The following is a 23,905-nucleotide window of genomic DNA, read 5'->3' on the forward strand; positions in this document are numbered from 1 at the left end:
TATCTATAGAATAATATTTTCATCTGATCTATAACTTTTATCTGATCTATAACTATTTTGATCTAATACATATAGTTCCTTGACTTACGACCACAATCGAGCCGAAAATTATAGTTGCTAAGCAAGGCAGTAAAGTGAGTTTTTCCCCGTTTTGTGACTTTTTTACCACAGTTATTAAGAAAATCACTGCAATTGTTAAGTCACTCATATAGTCATTAAGTGAATCCGGCTTCTCCCATTCACTTTGCTTGTCAGAAGCCAGCTGGGATGGTTACAAATGGTGATCAAATGACACGCATGACTCCAGGATGCTGCAAATGTCATACATACATGCCTGTTGCCTGGACAGTGCAACTGTCATGAATCCATGCCAGCTGCTACATGTCTGAATTTTGATCATGGGACCATGGGGATGCTGCAATAGTTGTGTGAAAAGGTGTCATCAGTCACTTTTTTCAGTGCTGTCGCAACTTTGAACTGTCACTAAATGAACGGTGGTAAGTCGAGGACTATGTGGCTACAAGTGGTCCTCAACTTACAACAGATTGCTTACTGACCGTTCAAAGTTACAATGGCACTTGAAAAAAGTGACATGACCATTTTTCACACATAATGACCATTGCAGCATCCCCATGCAGGGGTGGGTTCTACTTACCTTTGCTACCGGTTTGCAATGGGGCCACGCGCGTGTGTGCCTGCTTTGCTCGTGCGTGCGTGCACTCTTCTGCGCATGGGCAGAAGCGTTTTGATGACGTCAGGGTCAGTAGGCGGAGCCTCCTGCCAGTTTTACTACCGGTTCTATAGAACCTGTGCGAACCGGGGGCAACCCACCACTGTCCCCATGGTCACGTGATTTACATTGGGATGCTTGACAACTGACTCACATTTACGACAGTTGCAGTTTCCCAGGGTCATGCGATCCCCTTTTTGTAACCTGGCGAGAACTTTGCCCCGTTGTACAACGTTTCTTGCCACAGTTGCTAAGTGACTCATTGCAGCTGTTAAGTTAGTAACCTGGTTGTTAAGTGAATCTTGGCTCCCCCATTGACTTTGCTTGTAAAAAGGTTGATCGCATGACCCCGGGCCACTGCACCCATCATAAATATGTGTCGGTTGCCAAGCGCCTGAATTTTGATCGCATGGGTATGCTGCAGCGGTCGTAAGTGTGAAAAAAATGGTCATAAGTCACTTTTGCGAGTGCCCTTGTAAATTTGAACGGTTGCTAAATGAACTTTTGTAAGTCGAGGACTACTTGTACCCTCTTCCTTGAGGCGATGCTGTGGATAATAATGACGGAAGATCATAGTTGTATAATCCAGGGGGGTCCAATCGTGAAGACTGTAAGACAGGGTGGATAAAAATCAATGATTTTATTTAAATTGGACTTTTTTGATTTAAATCAGATTTTTTTGATTTTTATTGAATTTATTTTAATAAAAAACTTGGGGTAAAAAATCTATCGTAAGATGGTTTTCTATTTAAGATACATAAATAATTTAGTTTATTCAGCATGAAATGGAGCTTAGTTATGTAGCACGAAGCTGTATATTCTGCAACACTGGGACTATCGGTGAGTCAACAGCGGGTCAAAGGAGTAGCAGAGATTACAGTTGCTCTTTAAAAATTATGATTTAAATCGAGTTGATTTAAATCAAGTCTTTTTACTAGTGATTTAAATCATGATTTAAATCGTGATTTAAATCGACTCGATTTAAATCAAATCCACCCTGCTGTAAGATCTGTTGGACTTCAACGCCCAGAATTCCTCAGCCAGGCTGAGGAATTCTGGGAGTTGAAGTCCACAGGTCTTAAAGTTGCCAAAGCTGGAAACCTCTGGTATAAACAGTGTTGACTTTAGCGGCGGGCTTTTTCTCCGGTTCTCCCAAATTGTGATGTGAGGAAGCCAAGGTTGTGAGCATTCCTAGGTTGTCAAGCCTGCATTTGCAAGGTAGGGTTTGTTTGGCTTGCATAGCACCAACACATGTTCCTTTCCTGGGGCTTAGCCCTGCCCTTCCCTCTTGACACACACTGACACACTTTCAGGAAAGCCTTCCCCGGTGGTGGGTTGGCGCTGGCGGCCGTCTTGTGTGTGTGTGTGTTTATGATGTTGCTTCCTTTCTCAACAGCTGGCCTCCTCCTCCCTCAAGCAGTGTCAGCTTCTTCCTGACGTAGACTCAGCCGATGATGATCCGTTCACTCTTTTTTATGAGTAGTTAAGGAGTTTCCTGTTGAAATAGGAGTCTACATGGGTACAGGAAAAGGAGGAAAAAAGGAATTTTATCCTGGCTGTTCCTTGGATGTGTTCCGCTCAGGGTTGAAATTTCTCACTCGTGCAAATCAAGGTCCTTAAGTCTACTGTTTGTCCCAGAGCACATAAGGAAGGAAAAGGAGGGTAAGAAAACCAGCCATGTCATAACATTTCAAGTGCTACCTAGTGAAATGTCTTTCTTGGTTACTTCTCAGTGTTAATTTTCAGTGTATTTGTTTCCAACCAGGGTGACTGCGATTCCTCTAAAGATAATGAAGGACAACAGCCAATGTTTTGTTGATTTTTCTGTCTGGTATTCAAAAATAGACTGCTTAGGAATATGGGAGAACCAATAAGCTAGAGTGAAGGACATTGTACAAAGTGCATTGAATATTGAGACCCTGTGTGGATTGGTTTGAATTCGCTTTCTTTGGAATCCAGGGGATCTAGTTTAGAAGGGATCCCTCTATTATTGCTTTGGAGATGAGATTGGGACGTATTTATTGAATGGTTTCTAACATCCCAAGATTGAATTGCCACTTTTGTCTTTTCAAAAGCTAAAAAGGAAGGGGAACGGTTTCTTGGAAATGACACTTGTATTCATTCCATGCATGTCGTTTTAAATCCTTAGAAGGCAACTGGGATAGAAATGTAAATATAATAAAAAATAAAATGCTGTATGGAGATGTAGATAGAATGGTAAAGGACCATTTAAAGTGACTACATCCAAACGCCATGCTTCTTGTAGAATTCCCAATTAAAGCATCTCCTTCAGATATCCAGTCTCTTCATGGTTACAGGTAGTCCTTAATTTACGACCACAATTGAGCCCACAATTTCTGTTGCTAATCGAGACAATTCAATGAGTTTTGCCCCATTTTATGATCTTTCCTGACACCGTTGTTAAGTGAATCGCTGCAGTTAAGTTAGTAACAGGGTTGTTAAGTGAATCTGGCTTCCCCATTCACTTTGCTTATCAGGTGGTTTCAAAAGGTACATGATACCGGGACATTGCAACTGTCATAAATATGAGTCAGTTGCCAAGCGTCGGAATTTTGATTGTGTGACCAATGGAGATGCTGCATTGGTCATAAGTTACTTTTTTCAGTGCCGTTGTAACTTTAAGTTGTCATTAAAGAAACTGTTGTAAGTCAAAGAGTTATCTGTATATCTAATGAAAGAGCTTTGCACTCTCTACTCTCCGTGGCAGAGGTGGGTTTCAGCAGGTTCTGACCAGTTCTGGAGAACCGGTAGTGGAAATTTTGAGTAGTTTGGAGAACCGGTAGTATAAATTCTTACTGGCCCTGCCCCCATCTATTCCCTGCCTCCCAAGTCCCAGTGATCGGGAGGAAATGGGGATTTTGCAGTCACCTTCCCCCGGAGTGGGGAAGGAATGGAGATTTTACAGTATTCTTCTCCTGCCACACCCACCAAGCAATGCCACGCCCACCAAGCCACACCCACAGAACCGGTAGTAAAAAAATTTGAAACCCACCACTGCTCCATAGGTATTGTCCAGCTCTCTATTTTAAGAAAATATTCAGTTTCACTTTTTCCCTTGGAGGTCAAGTGGCATACATAGCAGGCCCTTCTCCAGTATTCCCACCTCAGCCTGGTAGCATAAGTTGGGCTGAGAAAGAGAGACTACTGGGCCAAAACCACATTGTGGTCTTCCATGACTTATAGTAGATTTGAATCTGGGTCCCTCTGGTCCTTGCCTGGCACTTCAGAATCTCTCCTGAGTAGCCATCATTACGTTTGCATATCATGCTGAGGCAGATTTTTTTTTATTTTTCATTTTTTTAAAATTTGATTTATATGCCGCCCTTCTCCGGAGACTCAGGGCGGCTTACAGTGCGTTAAGCAGTAGCCTTCATACTTTTGTATATTTATACAAAGTCAGCTTATTGCCCCCACAAACTGGGTCCTTTTCTTTTTAACCATGGCTGGCTGTCATAGCATATTAAGACACAAACAAGCTAGCCACCTTATGGCTAAATATCAACTCCAGCTATTGTCATCCTCAATTAAGAGCCTTGGTAGCACAGTGGACTAATGCACTGTTATTAACATCTGCTGCTTGCAATTACTGCAAGTTCAAATCCCACCAGGCTCAAGGTTGACTCAGCCTTCCATCCTTTCAAAGGTAGGTAAATTGAGGACCCAGATTGTGGGGGCAATAAGCTGACTTTGTATAAGTATACAAAAGTATGAAGGCTATTGCTTAACGCATTGTAAGCCGCCCTGAGTCTCCGGAGAAGGGGGCATATAAATTAAAGCAAAAAAAAAAAATCTGTTTTAGAACTTTGCCACAGCTAATTGGTTGTCAGTATATTCTTCTTTGTTGGACCAAGGAGCTTTTGTGTGCTTTGTTTTATTGTCTTTTTAGAGCATAACTAGGAAGAAAAAAGGGTATTTTTTTTTCTGCAATAGAACACACTAATCCTATAGTGGTATGCAAGGAGAAAACATACTCCTTTTTTTTTGTGCTGTGTAAAGCTTTACTCCCATTTGGGAGATCTTGGACTATCGTTGTGTGTTTCTCTCCACTCAGAAAAATGTTACTTTAATAACTAAATGTAGGTGGTATATCTTTAAATCCAGCAGTGGCCCAACTGTTCTGTGAGTCTTCCCAGCTGTCCAGATGTTGGGCAATCAACTCCCAACATCCTTTGGCCACGTTGACTAGGGATGATAAGAGATGGAATCCAACAGTTTGAAGCAGGATTGTCCAACCTTGGCAACTTCAAGTCTTGTGGATTTCACCTCCCAGAATTCCCCAGTCAGCATGGGAGTTGAAGTCCACAAGTCTTAAAAGTTGCCAAGGTTGGACTCTCCTGGGTCTGGAGAATTCTCATGGGTTCTCCACCGTAGCTTAGAGCAAAGCGACAGTGAGATTTCTAAAAGGATGGAAATGGAGGGGCCAGTTCCATTTGGGTCATTGAATCCAACCCTGTGCTCAGCACACAGAAATCCAAATTAAAGCATCCCAGATAGATGATTGACTTTCCGCTTTAGCGCACCCAATGAAGGGGAGGCCACTGTCACCCTGGGTCATTGATTTCATTATCAGACTGCTTATACTGCTAGATCACTTCTCTTCATAAAACTTTGCTAATAGTCTCTTGATCATTCTTACTGCCTTTTCTAAGCTCGTTTCACTTTGTCTGAATCTTTCTTAAAGTGGCAGTACACAGAACAGAATGCAGTGCTTAAGGCGAGGTCAGTTATCACAGAATAACAAGCAACTATCAACTCTCACTGCTTATGATTTGGAAGCCGTTGGTTTATTGATGTAGCTGAAAGTTGCATTGGGTTTTTCTGTGCCAGCATCACATTGCTGACTCATAATCATTTTAAACTCAGCTACCCTTCCAAGATCTTCTTCATAAATCTCCCATCCTACATCTCTGTATCCAGGGGTGGGTTGCTGCCAGTTGTAACCAGTGGTGGTATTCAGCGTGCCCACCCGCCCTGGCGCTATGGCGTCCTATTTAGCCATGTTTTTTAAGCTGTGTGCATGCGTGCAAGCCCTGCGCGTGTGCGAGCAAAGCACATGCATGCACGCTCACATTTTCGGTGTACAGCGAACCAGTGGTAAAATTATGTGAAACCCACCTCTGGTTGTAACAACCATTTGCAAATGTGAGTGTGTGCCAGTGGTGGGTTGCCCCCGGTTCAGACTGGTTTGCAAGAACCGGTAGTAAAATTGGCGGGAGGCTCCGCCCACCGACCTGGACATCATCAGGAAGCTTCTGCGCATGCGCAGAAGCGCGCGTGAGAGAGCAAAGCAAGCGCTCATGCGCGGTCCCGTTGCAAACTGGTAGTAAAGGTAAGTAGAACCCACCCCTGGTGCGCGCATGCGCTCTCTCGCTTCGCTCGTGCGTGCGCCTTCCACACATGTGCAGAGCATCAAAAAACCGGCGATTATATAGCGTCAGGGCTGGTGGGCAGGGCCAGCCCTGATCAGAACTACCGGTCCGCACGAACCGGTCCGAACCGGCAGCAGCCCACTTCTTTTGCTTCTGAAGAGAAGGACTGAGTATTGAGGGTCTGTCAGATTTCATTCTCTTACTTTCAGAACCTATCAAGATTGCCAGAATTACATCTCACAGTCTTTTAGAATATTAATAGCCTCATCCATTTTGCTTCCTTTTGCATGAGCGATAAGTGTTCCCTCCATCTTTTTATTTATTCCGGTTGCTAAAACGTTGAAGAGTCCTGGATGCAGGACTTTACCTCAGTTTAATTTGAAGAGAAACACTGAATCCCTTGGTGCTCTCTGAGCTTGGTGGTTTTCTTGCAGGTGTTTCATTCCCCATTCTTGATGTTACCTAACTGGGTAATGAAATATCTTCAAGAAAACAACCCCCAAGAACCCCCTGGTTGAATAGTGAGCCACGATGGCACAGTGGTTAGAGTGCAGTACTGCAGGCTACTTCTGCTGACTGCCGGCTGCCTGCAATTTGGCAGTTCAAATCTCACCAGGATCAAGGTTGACTCAGCCTTCCAGCCTTCCGAGGTGGGTAAAATGAGGACCCAGATTGTTGGGGACAATAGGCTGACTCTTGAGACCGCTTAGAGAGAGCTGTAAAAGCACTATGAAGCGGTATATAAGTCTAAGTGCTATTGCTATTGCTACTTATTTATCGATGAGAACTGCTGATCAATACTTTTGCTGAGTCCTGGTGTCTCAAACACAAAGCTAGTTTTCTTTGAAATAGGAAATTTCCATTAGCTAATGGTAAGATATTCTTCATGAATTATTTAATACTTTTTTTAAAAAAATCTTGTACTTGCGCTCTTAAATGCTTCCACATGTGGCCCTACTTGGTTAATCATGCATGGGTTCAGAAGCTCAGCAGAACCAAGCTTGGCCACTACTTGGATGGAGACACAAGCTTGACTAGGAAATTAGAAAAAAACAAAACAAAAAACCACACGCCCTGGAAGAAGAAATCACAACTGCTGCCACATAATTCCCAAGAAGTCACCAAGAATCAAGCTCATCTCACAGATTTTATCGTTTTGTTTACCTGATGTTATAAAGACACATGTTTAGGCTGTAATGTAAATATTGAAAAACTGAAGATGCTGGCGGGAAGCGGCTGTGGAAGGAAGAAAAAGGAAACACTTTCTAAACAAGTGGTACTGCTACAGCTTGTGGTAGCAAGTTCCAGGAGATAATTGCAGGGTGTGTAAAAAAGATTTCCATTTTGGTTCTTGTTTGTCCTGTGCCTACTGTTAACCCTCTTTCATTGGGTGACCACGTTCTTAAATTGTACAGTAGAAGAATCCAGTCTCAATCCCTCCTTCCTTCTTTATTTCATGTCATACGAATTTTAATTTTAAACTGTAATGACCTTTCATAGAAGAATGAAAACCCAAACAATTCAGATTGAAAGCCTAAAACAATTCAGGTTGAAAGCCTAAACAATTCAAAACAAAACAATGGTTTGGTTCTGCAACCCAACAAGACAGACTCAGACTTCAGAGGATAATTAGAACTGCAGAAAAAACAATTGCTAGCAACCTGCCTTCCATTGAGGACCTGTATACTGCATGAGTCAAAAAGAGGGCTGTGAAAATATCTACAGACCCCTCGCATCCTGGACATAAATTGTTTCAACTCCTACCCTCAAAACGATGCTATAGAGCCGTGATGGTGAACCTATGGCACGCGTGCCACAGGTGGCACGCGGAGCCATATCAGTGGACACGCGAGCGTTGCCCTAGCTCAGCTCCAGCACGCATGCGCATGCCAGCCAGCTAATTTTCGGGCCTTCCGGGCCCATTGGAAGTCAGGAAACAGGCCGTTTCTGGCCTCCGGGGGGGGGGGAGGGGGAGGCCATTTTTGCCCTCCCCAGGCTCCTAGAAAGCCTCTGGAGCCTGGGGAGGGTGAAAAACGGGCCTTCCGGTCCCACTGGAAGTTGGGAAACAGGTTGTTTCCGGCCTCCAGAGGGCCTCCGGGGGGAGGGGGAGGCCATTTTCACCCTCCCCAGGCTCCAAGAAAAGAAATTATGGGTGTGGGCGCGCGTGTGTGTTTCCCCCCCCCGCGCTCCCCCCCGCTTTTGGCGCACAACGGCAAAAAGGTTAGCAATCACTGCTATAGAGCACTGCACCCCAGAACAACTAGACACAAGAACAGTTTTTCCCCGAACGCCATCACTCTGCTAAACAAATAATTCCCTCAACACTGTCAAACTAGTTAATAAGTCTGCATTATTATTAATCTTCTCATCCTATCACCCATCTCCTCCCACTTATGACTGTAACCTGGACTGATTGTGTCCAGAGAGAAAATATTTGCCTCTACCTAAGATCGAACTTACAGCCTCCTGATTGTGAGGCGAAAGTTCCAACTCTAGGCCACTGCACCACTCGGTTCAAAGTTATGATGGCCTCGGAAAAAATGAATTATGACCTGCACTTGCACTTATGACTGTCACACCAGCCCCATGGTTAAATGATTGTAATTGTGACACTTGGCAACTGTCTTGCGTTTATGTCTGGTTGCAGTGTCTTGTGATCACATGATCATGATTTGTGACTTTTTTGGGCTGATTTCCAGCTAAATCTGCTCATTGGTGGCGCAGCAGACTAAAGTGCTGTTAAGTAGCACCAGCTGCCTGCAATTACTGCAAGTTAGAATCTCACCAGGCTCAAGGTTGACTCAGCCTTCCATCCTTTCGAGGTAGGTAAAATGAGGACCTGGTTTGTGGGGGCAATAAGCTGACTTTGTATAAAAAAGAACATTGCTTGGGGGGGCCCCCGAAAGCCCTACTAAGCAGGTATATACAAAAGTATGAAGGCTATTGCTTAACGCATTGTAAGCTGCCCTGAGTCTCTGGAGAAGGGCGGCATATAAATCGAACCAATCAATCAATCAATCAAATAATAAAAAATAATAATAAACAAAAAATAATAAATAAATAAATAAATAAATTTGGGAAGCTGAATTTGTTAACAACAGTATGATTCAGTTAACAAACATGTGATTCACTTACTGACCATGGTGCTGCTCTACAGATAAGGACATCCTGAATTGGCAGGGAAACCGAGGAAGGGATAAATGAGGAATATATTTTACTATTTCTCTTGCACTCAGAAAAGCTAAAATATGAGGTGAGACCGCCCCCATTCTTGATGTCTTTGTTGAACTCCCTTAAAACCTAGGAACCAACAAGCCTGGGAGGGGTCTCATGGAAATGAGGTGTCCCACCTCACACCTGCCTTATTCTTTCACTTCGATACCAGTCTGCCGTGAACTGGGGGGGGGGAGGGATGCTGAATGGGAGAAGGTAGGAGGAGTCCATTATTCACTGTGTCAGCTGAAGACATGAATTCAAGGATAACCGCCTGCAAAGGAATGTGGCTGCACACCAAGAATGACGGTTCCAACAACATCCAGTTCAAACATGATTGGACAATCAAGGGCTAACAGGAGGGAGGATCTTGAGAAGGCGGTACTATGCTTGGGAATTTGGCCTGCAAAACTTAGATCTGGCTTTGCTTTATTGTATATCACTTGACCTTTAGTAAACTCTACCTTTCTCAACAAATGGAGGCAAGGATTGTTCTTGCTTATAGGTTCAAATTGAGGCAAGACTGATATGGGGATTTAATGAGGTGGCTACATTGATTGTGATAATATCTAATGCTCTCCCTATCCCTTTGGATTTTTTAATGATAATAATATTAATATTTTAATTGTAGAATTTTTTTTCTAATTACTATTTTTATCATTTTGTTTTACACTGCCCAGAGTCATATTTTGTGAAGTGGAAGGCATATTTTTCGTAGTATAAGACGCTCCGGACTATAAGACGCACCTACCTTTTTGGGGGAGGAAAACAAGAAAAATAAAATCTGCCTCTGCCTTCAAGCATCCATCCAGTATTCATCTGGCCTGTTTGCCGTGGCCCATTTGCCACCAGCGCGGCCTGTTCGCCACCGCCCATTCACTGTTGCCGGCATGATACATTTGGCGCGGCCTGTTCGGCGCGGCCCATTTGGCGCTACTGCGGTCCGTTTGGCACGGCCCGTTCACTGCTGCTGTGGCCTATTTGCCGCTGCCGTAGGACATTCAGCACGGCCTGTTCGGCGGCACCTGCTTGCCATGGCCCGTTTGCCACCACCGCCGCAGCCCATTCTAGAACAGCTGATTGCCACCGCACCAACCCCCCTCCCCCGCCGCAACATTTGCTGTATAAGAGGCAGCAAAATTTTCACCCCACTTTTAGGGGAGGGAAAAGTGTATGCTATACTCCGAAAAATACAAATACAATAAATGCATGAAAAATATGGTTTGCTAGATTTGAAAAAAAAATCCACCCTCTTTTTGACAAGATGCAATTCTCCTTGCTGTTAAATCAACTAGTCTTAATTGAGGGATCTAACTAATCAATTAAGCAGGAGAAGCTAAATAAGTAATTACTTTAAAGAACAACAAATTGTCCAGTTAATTCGGCAGTGTCCTGTTTTACTTGAACTAATGATTTTCTACCAATTGTAGCAATCTCTAGAAGTGATGGAATGTGACTATTCCTTAGAAATTGCTTTCTGTTTATTTGAGAACTAGTAGTATAATACCTGAAGCCTCCAGAGTACCTGCCACACTTTATTTATTTATTTAGGATATTTTTATTCTACCTTTATCATTTTACAAGTAACTCAAGGTGGCAAACATACCTAATATTCCTTCCTCCTCCTATTTTTCCCACAACAATAACCTTATAAAGAGAGAGGTCTCAGAGAGAGTGGCTGTTCCAGAGTCACGCAGCCGGTTTTTCATGCCTAAGGCAGGTCTAGAATTCACCATCACCTGGTTTCTAGACCAGCACCTTTACCAGTACACCACACTGGTATATACTTTAATAATGTGTGCGGAATTTTAAAATAAAATTAAAAAATGAATTTAAAAACTCTGATATCTTACGAGATTTCAGTATTATTGCACAAAATTGTGAGATTTCAGAGTGGTGGTGGTGATGATGATGTTATCCATTCAGTTGTGTCCAACTCTTGGCAATTCTATGGGCCAGGTCTCTCCACATCTTCCAATCTTGCACTGCTTCTTGGAATTTTCCTACTCTATTTTCTATTCTCTGGCTGGTGTCATATTTGATGGTGTCCAGCCACCATGTTCTCTGATGGCCTGGTTTCCTTTTACCGCTAACTCTTCCTAACATACAGTATTTTTCAGAATATAAGACACACTTTTCCCCCCTAAAAGAGGCTGAAAATGTGTCTGCGTCTTATACTCTGAATGTAGGCCCCCCGGCCCCCACCCTTTGGCCCCCACGCGTCCTCTTCCTGGCTGCAGAGATTGCCACAGAGAATGGCTTGCGTTTTTGGGCTCCGCGCCTCACGTTTTCAGCCTCCAAATGCTCCGTTTGAGAGCCGTTCAAGGGTGCGGGGATCACCAAAGCACATTACCACCTCCGTGCATCGCATTTTCGGCCCCTGCGCATTGCATTTTAGGCCTCCGCATGCCCCACTTTTCGCCTCTGTCGCGTTTTTGGGCGGCGATCAGCGGTGATGTGCTTTGCCGATCCCCGCAGCCTTGAACAGCTCTCAAACAGAGCATTTGGAGGCTGAAAATGCGAGGCATGGAGCCCAAAATGGCAACCCGGAACAGCTGCTGCCTTCGCCTGCTTTACTCACTGGAGCTCCCTCCAACAATCAGCTGTGCTTTTGAAGCTGCTTATCAGCCTCAACACGCTCACAACTAGTGCTGAAGCTGACCAGGCTAAGGATGCTAGTCAGATGAATACCTGCTAGGCGGAGGCAGAACCCCCCCCCCCCCATTTCCCCCCCAAAAAACTAAGTTGAGTCTTATACTCCGGAGTGTCTTATACTCTGAAAAATATGGTAATTGCTTTCTCCAATGAATTCCCCCACACGACATGGCCACAGTAAGTGAGATGTAGTCTTGTGATTTTGCCGAGATTTCAGGGGTGAGATCATCCAAATTCCACAAAATTCTGCAATCTTACAGATTTTTTTCTTTTTAAGAAAAAATTCCCACCCATTTCCTGAAACCATTTCTAATCTGGATGCTTATTTACCCTGCCCCTCTTCCCCCTTTTACATTTCTTTAAAAGGAGTGAGGTGGGTTTGCCACATGCAATAACCTGACCATGTTTTCTTCCTCTCCGCTTTCCCCACAGCTTGGAAACGAAGAGTCACCCTGGAAAGTTTGCTTCTGCGCCATGTCGTCTTCACCAAGGAGCATCCGACGGGAGGTGCTGCTGACTGGAGTCCTGGCGGACCAGGCCAGAGGACAGCCGTTCCACTAGCCCAGCACATGTGGGTGGAGACGTCTCCCCTCACACCCTCCCCTCCTACATCTCCGGCATCCGCCATGGTTTATTAACCAAGAAGAGCCCTGCTTTTTTAACTCCTCCTCCGTCTTTTCTCCCCTTCCCCTTCCCCTCCCCCGACCCCCCTCCCAGCCACTCCTCAAGTTTTGGCCGTGTTGGGATTTGTATGGCAGCGGTGTAACCGTGGAGAGGCCAGGGTATCACAAACTTATGGATTTTGATAAGAGAGGAGGGAAAGGGGAAAACGAGGAAAGTAGAAGAATGTCTAAAACGGGTGGAAGCCGCAGCACTCATGGGAGCCGAACTGCAGGGACCAACTCCGGAGTCTTAATGGTGGGGCCGAATTTTCGCGTTGGGAAGAAGATCGGATGCGGCAACTTTGGGGAACTTCGGCTAGGTAAGTCTTTATATATTTATATATAAATCATGGACTTCGACTCCCAGAATTCCCCAGCAACACATCTTAAAGCTGCCAAGGTTGAAAAGTGCTGCTTTAATTCAAATCCAAATATTATATACGGTCTTTGCTTCTTGAAAAATGTCTATCAGAAATAAGATGTTTTCTTCCAGAGCAAAATAATTCTCCCTCTACATTATTTTTTCGATAGCTTTGCAAAATGCCTTGCCCCAAATACAAATAAATAACCGGGATTTCTCAATTTATAGTATATCTCGGGTTATCAAGACTATGGTTTCTGTTGCAAAGTCATGAGGTTGTAAAAGTACACTGTGGCATGACTGCATTGCTTAGCAATGGCAATCCTGGAAGCCATCCTTAACTGAATCTCACCTGTCTTAGGCAAGAACTCACCCAGATCCAAGCCATTCCCAAGCCTTGGTAAAATAAACCGTGGTGGCGCAGTGGTTAGAGTGCAGTACTGCAGCTACTTCTGCTGATTGCCTGCAATTTGACAGTTCAAATCTCACCAGGCTCAAGGTTGACTCAGCCTTTCATCCTTCCAAAATGAGATTGTTGGGGGCAACACGCTGACTCTGTAAACCACTTAGAGAGGGGCTTTAAAGCACTGTGAAGCAGTATATAAGTCTAAATGCTATGCTATTGCTAGCAGGGCCTGCCTCTTGGGCAGGGGGTTGGATTGGAATAGCAATAGCACGTAAACTTATATACCGCTTCATAGGCCTTTACAGCGCTCTTTAAGCGGTTTACAATGTCAGCATATTGTCCCCAACAATCTGAATCCTCATTTTACTGACCTGAGTAGGATGAAGGCTGAGTCAACCTTGAGCCGGTGAGAATTGAGCTACTGGCATTCGGCAGAATTAGCCTGCAATACTGCATTCTAACCACTGTGCCACCATGGCTCTTAGAAGATCTCTGAGGTCCCTCCCAGCCAGGGTGGATTTGATTTAAATCGAGTCGATTTAAATCATGATTTAAATCACTAGTAAAAAGACTTGATTTAAATCAACTCGATTTAAATCATAATTTTTAAAGAGCAACTGTCATCTCTGCTACTCCTTTGACCCGCTGTTGACTTACCGATAGTCCCAGTGTTGCAGAATATACAGCCTTGTGCTACATAACTAAGCTCCATTTCATGCTGAATAAACTAAATTATTTATGTATCTTAAATAGAAAACTATCTTACGATAGATTTTTACCTCAAAAGTTTTTTTTTTAAATAAATTCAATAAAAATCAAAAAAAATCTGATTTAAATAAAAAAAATCCGATTTTTTTGATTTTTTTTTAAAAAAATCATTGATTTTTATCCACCCTGCTCCCAGCCCTGTGATTCTATGTTCTCCCTCCTCTTCAATTGTTCCCACCTTCCTTTTTGGATCCCTTGCACTCTTTGCCAGCCCTGTGCTCCACTCAGCAAGCTGGATCTGCCACCCACAGGTGACCTTCACCGTCTTCTTCCACTACTGACAAGGCTGGCCTGGCTTGGCTTAGTCTGGCGGTTTGCACCAGGTCTGTCCAAAGCCATGCATGGCCTAGTCCAAATCACATACGGCTTTCTCGTGAGGGCTTTGGAAGGCTTCAAAGCTTTGTGAGAAAGCCTCGCATGTTTGCACCCTGCTCATACAATGCAAAACCGTTAACCATGGTTTGCAAACCATACGTACAGTAATGTGTGCATTAGTATTAGAATTTCTGATCATTCATAACTTGCACATTAGAATTCCTGGAACGCAATAGATAATTGACTCAATGGTGGTTTGGAGAAAACCACCTGCTGTTTTGTGCCTTCCTCTGGATAGCAAACTTTGATGTGTTTTTTTTTTCAGATTACAGAGAAGTAAAATCCAATTATTAACTGTGTAAATTCACAACTTAAAAAGGAATCCCATTTTGCAAGATGATGGTAAAGATTGTGACTTGAGAAGGAGAAGATTTCTGCCTTAAAATCCACACCAGAGGGTTTTAATAGCACACTTAGTCAAATTGTATGTTTTCATTAATCTACAAGGGAACAAAAGCTGACACAAACTCTGCATGATACAAGACATGACACCTTTCTGCAAAATTGAATGCATCTTCATGCTGTTGTAAACAGCTTCATAATGAAAATAATGAATACACTATGTATAGAAGCTTGGGCTGCCCTTTGTAACACATTCTTTTGTCAGAAATAACAACTTTCAAATGTTCCTATAGCACAAAATGAACTGTTGTAAGTCAAGGACTACCTGTATACAGGAGACTGTATAGTGAAAGTCAGGTCCCAAAGATCAATCTGTGTTTTATTGATATTATTAATGAATTATTTTCAGAGAAGATGTTACAGTTACTGTACTTAGGAATGTTTAAAGATCAAAAGTCAAATGAGTAAGGAAGTGCTTAGAAGAAAATAGTAATGAGTTCAAACATTTAATGTAATTTCTATAATAAATCATCTATGGGCCTGACTTTTGGTACACACTGTAATTTCCATTTAATCCTTTGGCCTTGTTCTCGGGGGTGGGTGGGTGGGTGAGGAGGAAATATTGACAGGGAATGAAAAGTTCCACTTTAAAATTAAATATAGGTAAAATTGTCGGGTGGCCTACTCTGTTTTGTGATATTAACTGCTTCTGATGAAGGAGAGTTTGAAATGCATTTGAGCTTCAGCAACAAACTTTGAAGTGAAGTTTCTTTTTTATGTTACTTGTGAAATATAAAATCACCCTTTTTTTTCTTAGCCATTTGTGAGCTTCTTTACGTTCTGTCCTCTGGCTTTAGTGCTGCTTTCATTATTAAGGTTGGTCTTAACAGTCAGGCAGATGTTTAGACTGGACTTGGCATGTTTTTATCCACCTATCAAGTCCTTCCCAACATCATCTGATGGTGTTGAAGCAGGGGTGAAATGCTCCCGGTTCGGACCGGATCGCCCAATCCAGTAGCGATGGAGGCAGGTGGTTCGGAGAACCGATAGCAAAAATCCCTGACCCTCCCCCATGCCCAGCTGAGCCGCACAATCATCAGAGGCTTTTTTTTTTTACTTTTAAAAGCATTTTTTCTACAAACCCTTCAGCCGCAAAAATGCTTTTAAAAGTAAAAAAAAAATCTCTGATGATCGCGCGGCTCAGCTGGGATCCTCAAAGGCTTTTAAAAGAAAAAAAAACTTTTTTTCTTTTAAATGCCTCTGACGATCCAAGCTGAGTTGCCTGATCATCAGAGGCATTTAAAAGGAAAAAAGTCTCTGCCGATCAGGCAACTTAGCTTGGATCGTCAGAGCCTTTTGAAAGCATTTTTTCTACAACCTCTTCGCCGAAGAGGTTGTAGAAAAAAATGATTTTAAAAGTTAAAAAAAAAATTGGCCACGCCGACCCAGTCATATTACACCCCCCCACCAAGCCACGCCCACAGAACCGGTAGTAACAAATTTTAGATTTCACCACTGTGTTGAAGGTATCATCACAGGATGTAAGTTGTTCCAAGTAAAGCTGCCTTTTACAATATTGACTGATGGGGATTTTGTCAATGCTGGGGGTGTTCCACTGGTGCTCCAGTTGTTTTGGGATTGCACCAGGGATGAAATGCTTCCGGATCGGGCCAGATAGCCTGGTCCGGTAGCGATCTTGGCCGTTGGTTCGGCGATCTGGTAACAGTGGCGGAACAAAGCTCCGCCCACCCACCCACCTGGGTGTCATTACTTCCTGGTTTTAACCAGGAAGTAATGTTTTTTTTTACCTTCTGCGCATGTGCAGAAGGTCTGCACGCGCACATAACATGAGCGAAGTGAGAGGGCACGGGGCGTGTGCACTTCCAAACTGGTAAGGAAGGTAAGTAGATTTCACCCCTGGATTGCACCCAAGACATTTATTAGTACCGGTACAATCTTTGCTTTCTTTTGCCACAGTCGTTCTACTTCAATTTGCAGGCCTTTCTATTTGTGATTTCCCCCATAGTTCTTTCTCTTCTACTGTGTCCTGGTACAGGTAGTCTCTGTCAGAATATTACCTGCTTATGATGCACCAGAGACTAGAAGGGGTTAAATCTTTACAGATATCACATGTGACTATATCAGCCAATGAACTCTTTTATTGGACTCTTACCCAGAAACCACTTGGACATCTTCCCTTTTTTTCTCTCTCTCATCTATCTCTCAGCAAGAGCACAACTATCAATATATATCTGACAGTCCTTGACTTACAACAGTTCATTTAATGACCGTTCCAAGTTACAACGGCACTGAAAAAAGTTACTTTTTCACACTTATGACTGTTGTAGCATTCTCGTGGTCATATGATCAAAATTCAAATGCTTGACAACTGATTCATATTTATGACGGTTGCAGTGTCCTGGGGGTCAATGGGGAAGCCGGATTCACTTAACAGTCGTGTTATTCACTTAACAGCTGCAGTGATTCATGGCAAGAAAGGCCATAAAACGGGGCAAAATTCACTTAACAAATGTCTCACTTAGCAACAAAAAATTTGGGCTCGATTGTGGCCGTTAAGTCAAGGACTGCCTGTACTGTCACACCCACTATTAAGAATGTTTGTCTTTCTTATCAACAGTGGTTAATTATTTTTATTTTTTACCAGCTCCTAGATTTCATGGCTACTTTAACTAAGCCCCCCTGGGATACTGTAATGATAATAGGGAAAAAAAAAGATTCATTCTGGAGTTGGATCCAGGAAGTCTGACAACATACACATTGTAATGGCACAATACCCGGTCTGGACCTTTTGCGTGTGACATCACTATGCATGTACAAAAGAGGGAAGGAAGGGAAAGTACAAACTTTCATGACTGTTGCCGGCCCTTTGAGATAGGCCAGGTCCAAAATAGATTCCATATGTTAGAATTGAACTTACACGACATAGGACCAAGCTATTTGTAGGGCCTCCCTTCCCCATTGTTTCTGTTCAGATGTAAGTCAGGTAGTCCTTTACTTACAACTGTAATTGAGCCAGCAGTTTTGATAATGAGTCACGACAGTAGGCCATTACATGACTGTTTATTTTATTTTATTTTTTATTTTATTAAATTTCTATACCGCCCTTCTCCTGAAGAACTCAGGGCGGTGAACAGCCACAAGATAAAACACATAAATACAAAAAAATTAAAATAAATTTTACCTTCCGTAAAGCCCTGAAGACGTTATATTCTACCAAGCCGGCCTAGCCTAAATGGTTCTTAATTGGGATTTTAAATTTTATGGACTTGGGGGTTTTAAATTGGGAAGCTAATGATTTAATTCTTTTTAATTATCTTAACTTTTGTATTTGTATGTTTTTTAATTTTGGCTGTTCACCGCCCTGAGTCCCCTCTGGGAGAAGGGCGGTATACAAATTAAATAAATAAATAAATAAATAAATAAATAAATAAATAAATAAATAAATAAATAAATAAATAAATAAATAAATAATAAATGAATAAATTAAAAAAAAAAGTAAAAAATTAAAAACGAATTAAATAATTTGGCTGAATTTAAAATACCCCATAATTTAAAACAAATTAAAATTTACATTTAAAAAGGGGAGAAGATTTAGGCCAGGTTTAGACTGTGAGCGATCTTATGACTTTTTTGCGGATGTCATTAAGCGAACGCTGTGGTTGTTAAGCGAACCCATTGTTTGATATGGGGTGCTTTTTGTCAGAAACTGGAAGTACCGTAAATGCCGATTTTTGGCAAATACGTGCCAAATCGCAGTCACATGACTGTGGGACGCTACAAACGGCTATAAATGCCGGCCAGTTGCACAACACCCAAAATGCAGTCATGTGACTACGGGTGGCAGGCAAGGCGGATGTCGGAAGTTCGAATCAGGTCATAAGTAGCCTTTTCAGGGTCCATTGTAACTTCGAAGGGTCGCTAAGTGACCAGTTTGTAAGTCGAGGATGACCTGTAGTAGAAGAAGCATGCTCCAGATCCTTTCAAATCATCATGCTAGACCAGAGGTCGGCAACCTTAAACACTCAAAGAGCCATTTGAACCCGTTTCCCAAAGAAAAGAAAACAGCGGGAGCCACAAAACCCTTCCTGTGCCTGACTATTTCCTGAGTGGCCACAAAACTAGCATCTGTAGTTGAATTAAACATCCTGTTTTCTTCTGAAACTTTTCTTTTCTTGGATTTATCCATGGTTGGCTTACTGGGAGTCGAAAAGCTCAATAAATCATGTGCCGGCAGGTGTCACACATTGGCGGTTGTGACGCATATTTTGAGCGACGGAGCCGCAGCAGAGGGATGAAAGAGCCACATGCGGCTCCAGAGCCGCAGTTTGCTGACCCCTGTGCTAGACCATAGACGTCAAACTCGATTGCATCATGTGATGTATCGCGATGTTTTTTGTCTTTACGGAGCCGGGGTGAGCGTGGCCTGCGCACGATGCATCCGGCCCACAGGCCACCAGTTTGACACCTCTGTGCTAGACCCAAGAGTTGTGTCTTCTCAGTGGCAAGATCTGCCCTATGAAATTTGGACAGACCCAACCTTGTTAGGTTAGGAAACTAATCAAGGAGAGAAGCAACCTTGAATTAAGGAGAGATTTCCTAGGTAAGAAAAATCAATAATTGGAACGGCTTGCCTTTAGAAATTATGGGTGCTTTCTCACTAGAGGTTTTTAAGAAGAGACTGGACAGCCATTTGTCTGAAATGGTATAGGGCAGTGATGGTGAACCTTTTCAGCACCGAGTGCCCAAACCGGAATGTACGCGCGTGTGCCAGAGCGCCGGAAACCCCAAGACCAGCTGGCTGGTGCGCATGTACACGTCAGCCAACTGGTCTTTGGGTTTCAGCTGGTCTTCGCGCACGCCGGAGCACCGGAAACCAGAAGAGCAGCTGGCGACAGCGCGCGTGCCCACAGAGAGGGCTCTGCGTGCCAGCTCTGGCACTTGTGCCATAGGTTCAGCATCACGGGTATAGGGTCTCCTGTTGATCAGGGGGTTGGACTAGAACAGGACCCATTTCCCACAGAAAAGAAAATACCGGGAGCCACAAAACCCTTCCTGTGCCTGACTATTTCCTGAGTGGCCACAAAACAGGGTGGATAAAAATCAATGATTTTTTTAAAAAAATCAAAAAAATCAGATTTTTTTTTATTTAAATCAGATTTTTTTTATTTTTATCGAATTTATTTTAATAAAAAACTTTTGGGGTAAAAATCTATCGTAAGATAGTTTTCTATTTAAGATACATAAATAATTTAGTTTATTCAGCATGAAATGGAGCTTAGTGATTTCTTAACTTTCGGGCCAAAATTTATATATATTTTTAAATGTTTTTTAATATTTGTATTCTATGTTTTTTATCTTGGCTGTACACCGCCCTGAGTCCTCAGGGAGAAGGGCGGTATATAAATTGGAAATTAAATTAAATTAAATTAAATTAAATTAAATTAAATTAAATTAAATTAAATTAAATTAAATTAAATTAAATTAAATTAAATTAAGTTATGTAGCATGAGGCTGTATTTTCTGCAACACTGGGACTATCGGTGAGTCAACAGCGGGTCAAAGGAGTAGCAGAGATGACAGTTGCTCTTTAAAAATTATGATTTAAATCAAGTTGATTTAAATCAAGCCTTTTTACTAGTGATTTAAATCATGATTTAAATTGTGATTTAAATTTACTCGATTTAAATCAAATCCACCTTGCCACAAAATTAGCAAATGTAGTCGAATTAAACGTTCTGTTTTCTTCTGAAACTTTTCTTTTCTTGGATTTATCCATGGTTGGCCTACCAGGGATTGAAAAGCTCAATAAATTGTGTGCCGGCAGGTGTCGCACATTGGCGGTTGTGACGCATATTTTGAGTGACAGGGAGCCACAGCAGAGGGGTGAAAGGGCCACATGCGGCTCCAGAGCCTCAGGTTGCTGACCCCTGGACTAGAAGACCTCCAAGGTCCCTTCCAGTTCTATTCTGATTGATTGATTGATTGCCTTTTGCAAGGCACTAAAAGAGCTGGCTGTTTCCCCAGGTGTTTTGAGTCAGGAGGCTAAATTTGCAATTACTGTTGTGCCTTTTTTCTTCGTCTGTGAGTGGTTTTATCCTTGGGCAGAAGAGTTATATGCCTGATATTTTTTTTTGCATTTTTAATCCTTGTCCCTTGTGTGAGATGGGCGGCTATATAAATCATATAATTTGAGTGAATATAAATAAACTCCGCTTTATTGACACAGGCTGTAGTAACACAGTTTTGGAAGGCTGACTGTTCCCTTCCCTTCCTCATATTAGTAAATAAGGGTGGCTCCAGCCGGAGCTTCTTTCTCATGCTTTCTCTGCTTCCTAGGCAGAGAAAACCTGCCTTTTGTTTCTGTAAGCATTTCTGCATAGTTTTTCCTCAGGTTATCCTTTTGACTCTCTTTAGGGAGTGAAGAAGGAGATTAGGGCCACTGCTCCTGCTGGAGTGGGGAAGGAACAATTCCTCACTTCACTCTGCACACTCAGTTGCCACAACTGATGGGGGTGGGGGGACACTGGTGCACCTGCCCTGTCTCACCAAGTTTGTTAAGCAGTTGAAAGAGATTTACTTAAGACCCTATAGTGGGTGTAGGTCATTAAAATTAATTAATTACATTTAATGCAAGCATGCCTTTGGGGTATAATCGTTTTTCAAATTTTCCTCCTTCAATTATGTATCTATCTATATATCTTCTTGAAGTTGTGTTCGACCAGAGGTGGTATTCAGCAGGTTCTGACCAGTTCTGAAGAACCGGTAGCGGAAATTTTGAGTAGTTCGGAGAACCGGTAAATACCACTTCTGACTGGCCCCTGCCTCCCGAGTCCTAGCTGATCGGGAGGAAATGGGGATTTTGCAGTAACCGTCCCCTGGAGTGGGGAGGAAATGAGGATTTTGCAGTAACCTTCCCCTGGAGTGGGGAGGGAATGGAGATTTTGCAGTATCCTTCCCCTGCCATGCCCACAAAGCCACGCCCACAAAGCCATGTCGCCCCCATAATTACCCGCGCGGCCGCATTCTGGACCAGCTGGAGCTTCCGAGTGCTCCTCAAGGGGAGCCCCATGTAGAGAGCATTGCAGTAGTCCAGGCGAGAGGTGACGAGGGCGTGAGTGACCGTGCATAGGGAGTCCCGATCCAGAAAGGGACGCAACTGGCGTATCAGGCGAACGGATAGAAAGCCCCCTCTAAATGAAATAGATCTACACATTGTTGTGCTTAGCTTCATTTTTTTTCCAAAAGAGGTGCAGTTGCGGATGTTAAATCAGAATATTTTGAGGTTGGGGAAACTTTCACAAAATTTCTTCTAGAAAAGAAACCTCAGAGTAGTTCTTTCTTTGGTCATGAGTATGGTGGTATATATTGGGAAAGGCTTCCCTACCAAGGACACCCAAATCTGGTGTGAACCAGGCCTGGAAATAAAAGCATCTTCCTTCCTTCCTTCCTTCCTTCCTTCCTTCCTTCCTTCCTTGTACTTGCGAGTATTTAGAATCAAAGGTCAGAGGGAAAAGCCTGTGTGATGTGAGGAAGCAGGTGCTGGGATGATACATTGCACTAAAGAAATGCAAGGACAAATTACTTTGGGAAGAGGGGGGTGATGGCAGTGGTGGCTCATAGCTTTTCAGCAATGACTTAATGCATTCATGTTCCAACGTTAAAATTTTGCGTGGGACACCAGCACGTTGCAATATAATTGAAATACAGTATTTACAACCCATAGGTCTCTTCAGCCAGAGGAGGAGAAGGGAAAAGCTAGTGAAAGGTTTTCTATAATAGGCTAGCTAGTTTTTTTTTTTATAAAAAAAACTCAGATTGGTGAAGGCTGATGCAAATAAAGCAATATGTATAGAAAGGAGATTTGGCTTGTCCACCCTACAAACGAAGGTGTATTTTGCAGAGCTCTTAATGTGACAAATGGGAGAAAGCAATCCTAGCAAATGTATTGAATTAACTCAACATAGGATTTTTTTGGTATTCATTCAAAACAAACTTGCCTTTTATCTCATCCCCAGCTATTGCTAATTGCCTCTCCTGTACTTTTATTGGAGCCATCCATTTTGGGGCGATAAAGATATTATCTAATTATGATAAAAAATAATCATGTGATTTTTTTGGAAGTGTTTTTGATGAACCGATCTTCAAAATCTCTTGATGCGTGAGGGAGCAAGTTTCATTAACCCAAAGGTCACTTACAAGTAATCCTTGACTCACAACCATTCTTTTTATAACTCTTTGGAATAGCACTAGCAGACTTATATACTGCTTTACAGTGCTTTACAGCCCTCTCTAAGCAGTTTACAGAGTCAGCATATCGTCCCCAACAATTTGGGTCCTCATTTTACCGACCTCGGAAGAATGGAAGGCTGAGTCAGTCTTGAATCCTGTCAGGATTGGTGAACTCCTGGCTATGGGCAGAATTCGCCTGCAATACTGCACTCTTAACCACTGCACCACCATGGCTCCTATTACAGTCCTCAACTTACGATCACAATTAAGCCAAAAATTTCTGTTGTTAAGTGAGACTTTTATTGAGTTTTGCCCCATTTTACACCTTTCTTGACACGGTTAACAATCGCCTTGTTAGCAATGGAATTCCAGGCCCAATTGAGGACTATTTGAAAGATTTTCATTGCAGCTTGAAGGCCACATTCCAAAAATGGTCAAAGCCTAGCCCTAGATACGTGATGGCAAACCTATGGCATGCGTGCCACAGGTGGCACATAGAGCCATATCAGTGGGCATGCGAGCGTTGCCCTAGCACAGCTCCATATTTTCGGGCCTTCCGGGCTCACCAGAAATCGGGAAACAGACTGTTTCCGGCCTCCAGAGGGCCTCCGGCGGGGTGGGGGAGCCTGTTTTTTCGCCCTCCCCAGGCTCCAAGAAAGCCTCTGAAGCCTGGGGAGGGCGAAAAAACAGGCCTACTGGGCCCACTGTGCCACCACATGCCAAAAGCGTGGGGCGCATGGTAGGGTCACGCGC

The 23,905-nt window shown here is 43.0% G+C and overlaps 1 protein-coding gene across 5 annotated transcripts in view; it reads left to right on the forward strand.

The window, feature by feature from the left end:
* Window positions 1-23,905, forward strand: part of CSNK1G2 (casein kinase 1 gamma 2) — a 103,040-nt gene that overhangs the window by 37,458 nt on the left and 41,677 nt on the right. For 4 of the 5 annotated variants that reach the window (XM_070943880.1, XM_070943896.1, XM_070943863.1 and 1 more), the window contains one exon: window positions 12,421-12,970. In XM_070943880.1, the coding sequence (XP_070799981.1) occupies window positions 12,784-12,970 (187 nt within the window). In that variant the 5' untranslated portion in view covers window positions 12,421-12,783. Of the gene's footprint in view, window positions 1-2,239; window positions 2,393-12,420; window positions 12,971-23,905 lie in introns of those variants that run through there. The other variant, XM_070943888.1, reaches the window with a different exon arrangement.

This window comes from Pituophis catenifer, unplaced genomic scaffold, assembly GCF_029215685.1.
Source record: "Pituophis catenifer annectens isolate HBS135680 unplaced genomic scaffold, rPitCat1.0.hap2 SCAF_1, whole genome shotgun sequence".
Classification (NCBI taxonomy): Eukaryota; Metazoa; Chordata; class Lepidosauria; order Squamata; family Colubridae; genus Pituophis; species Pituophis catenifer.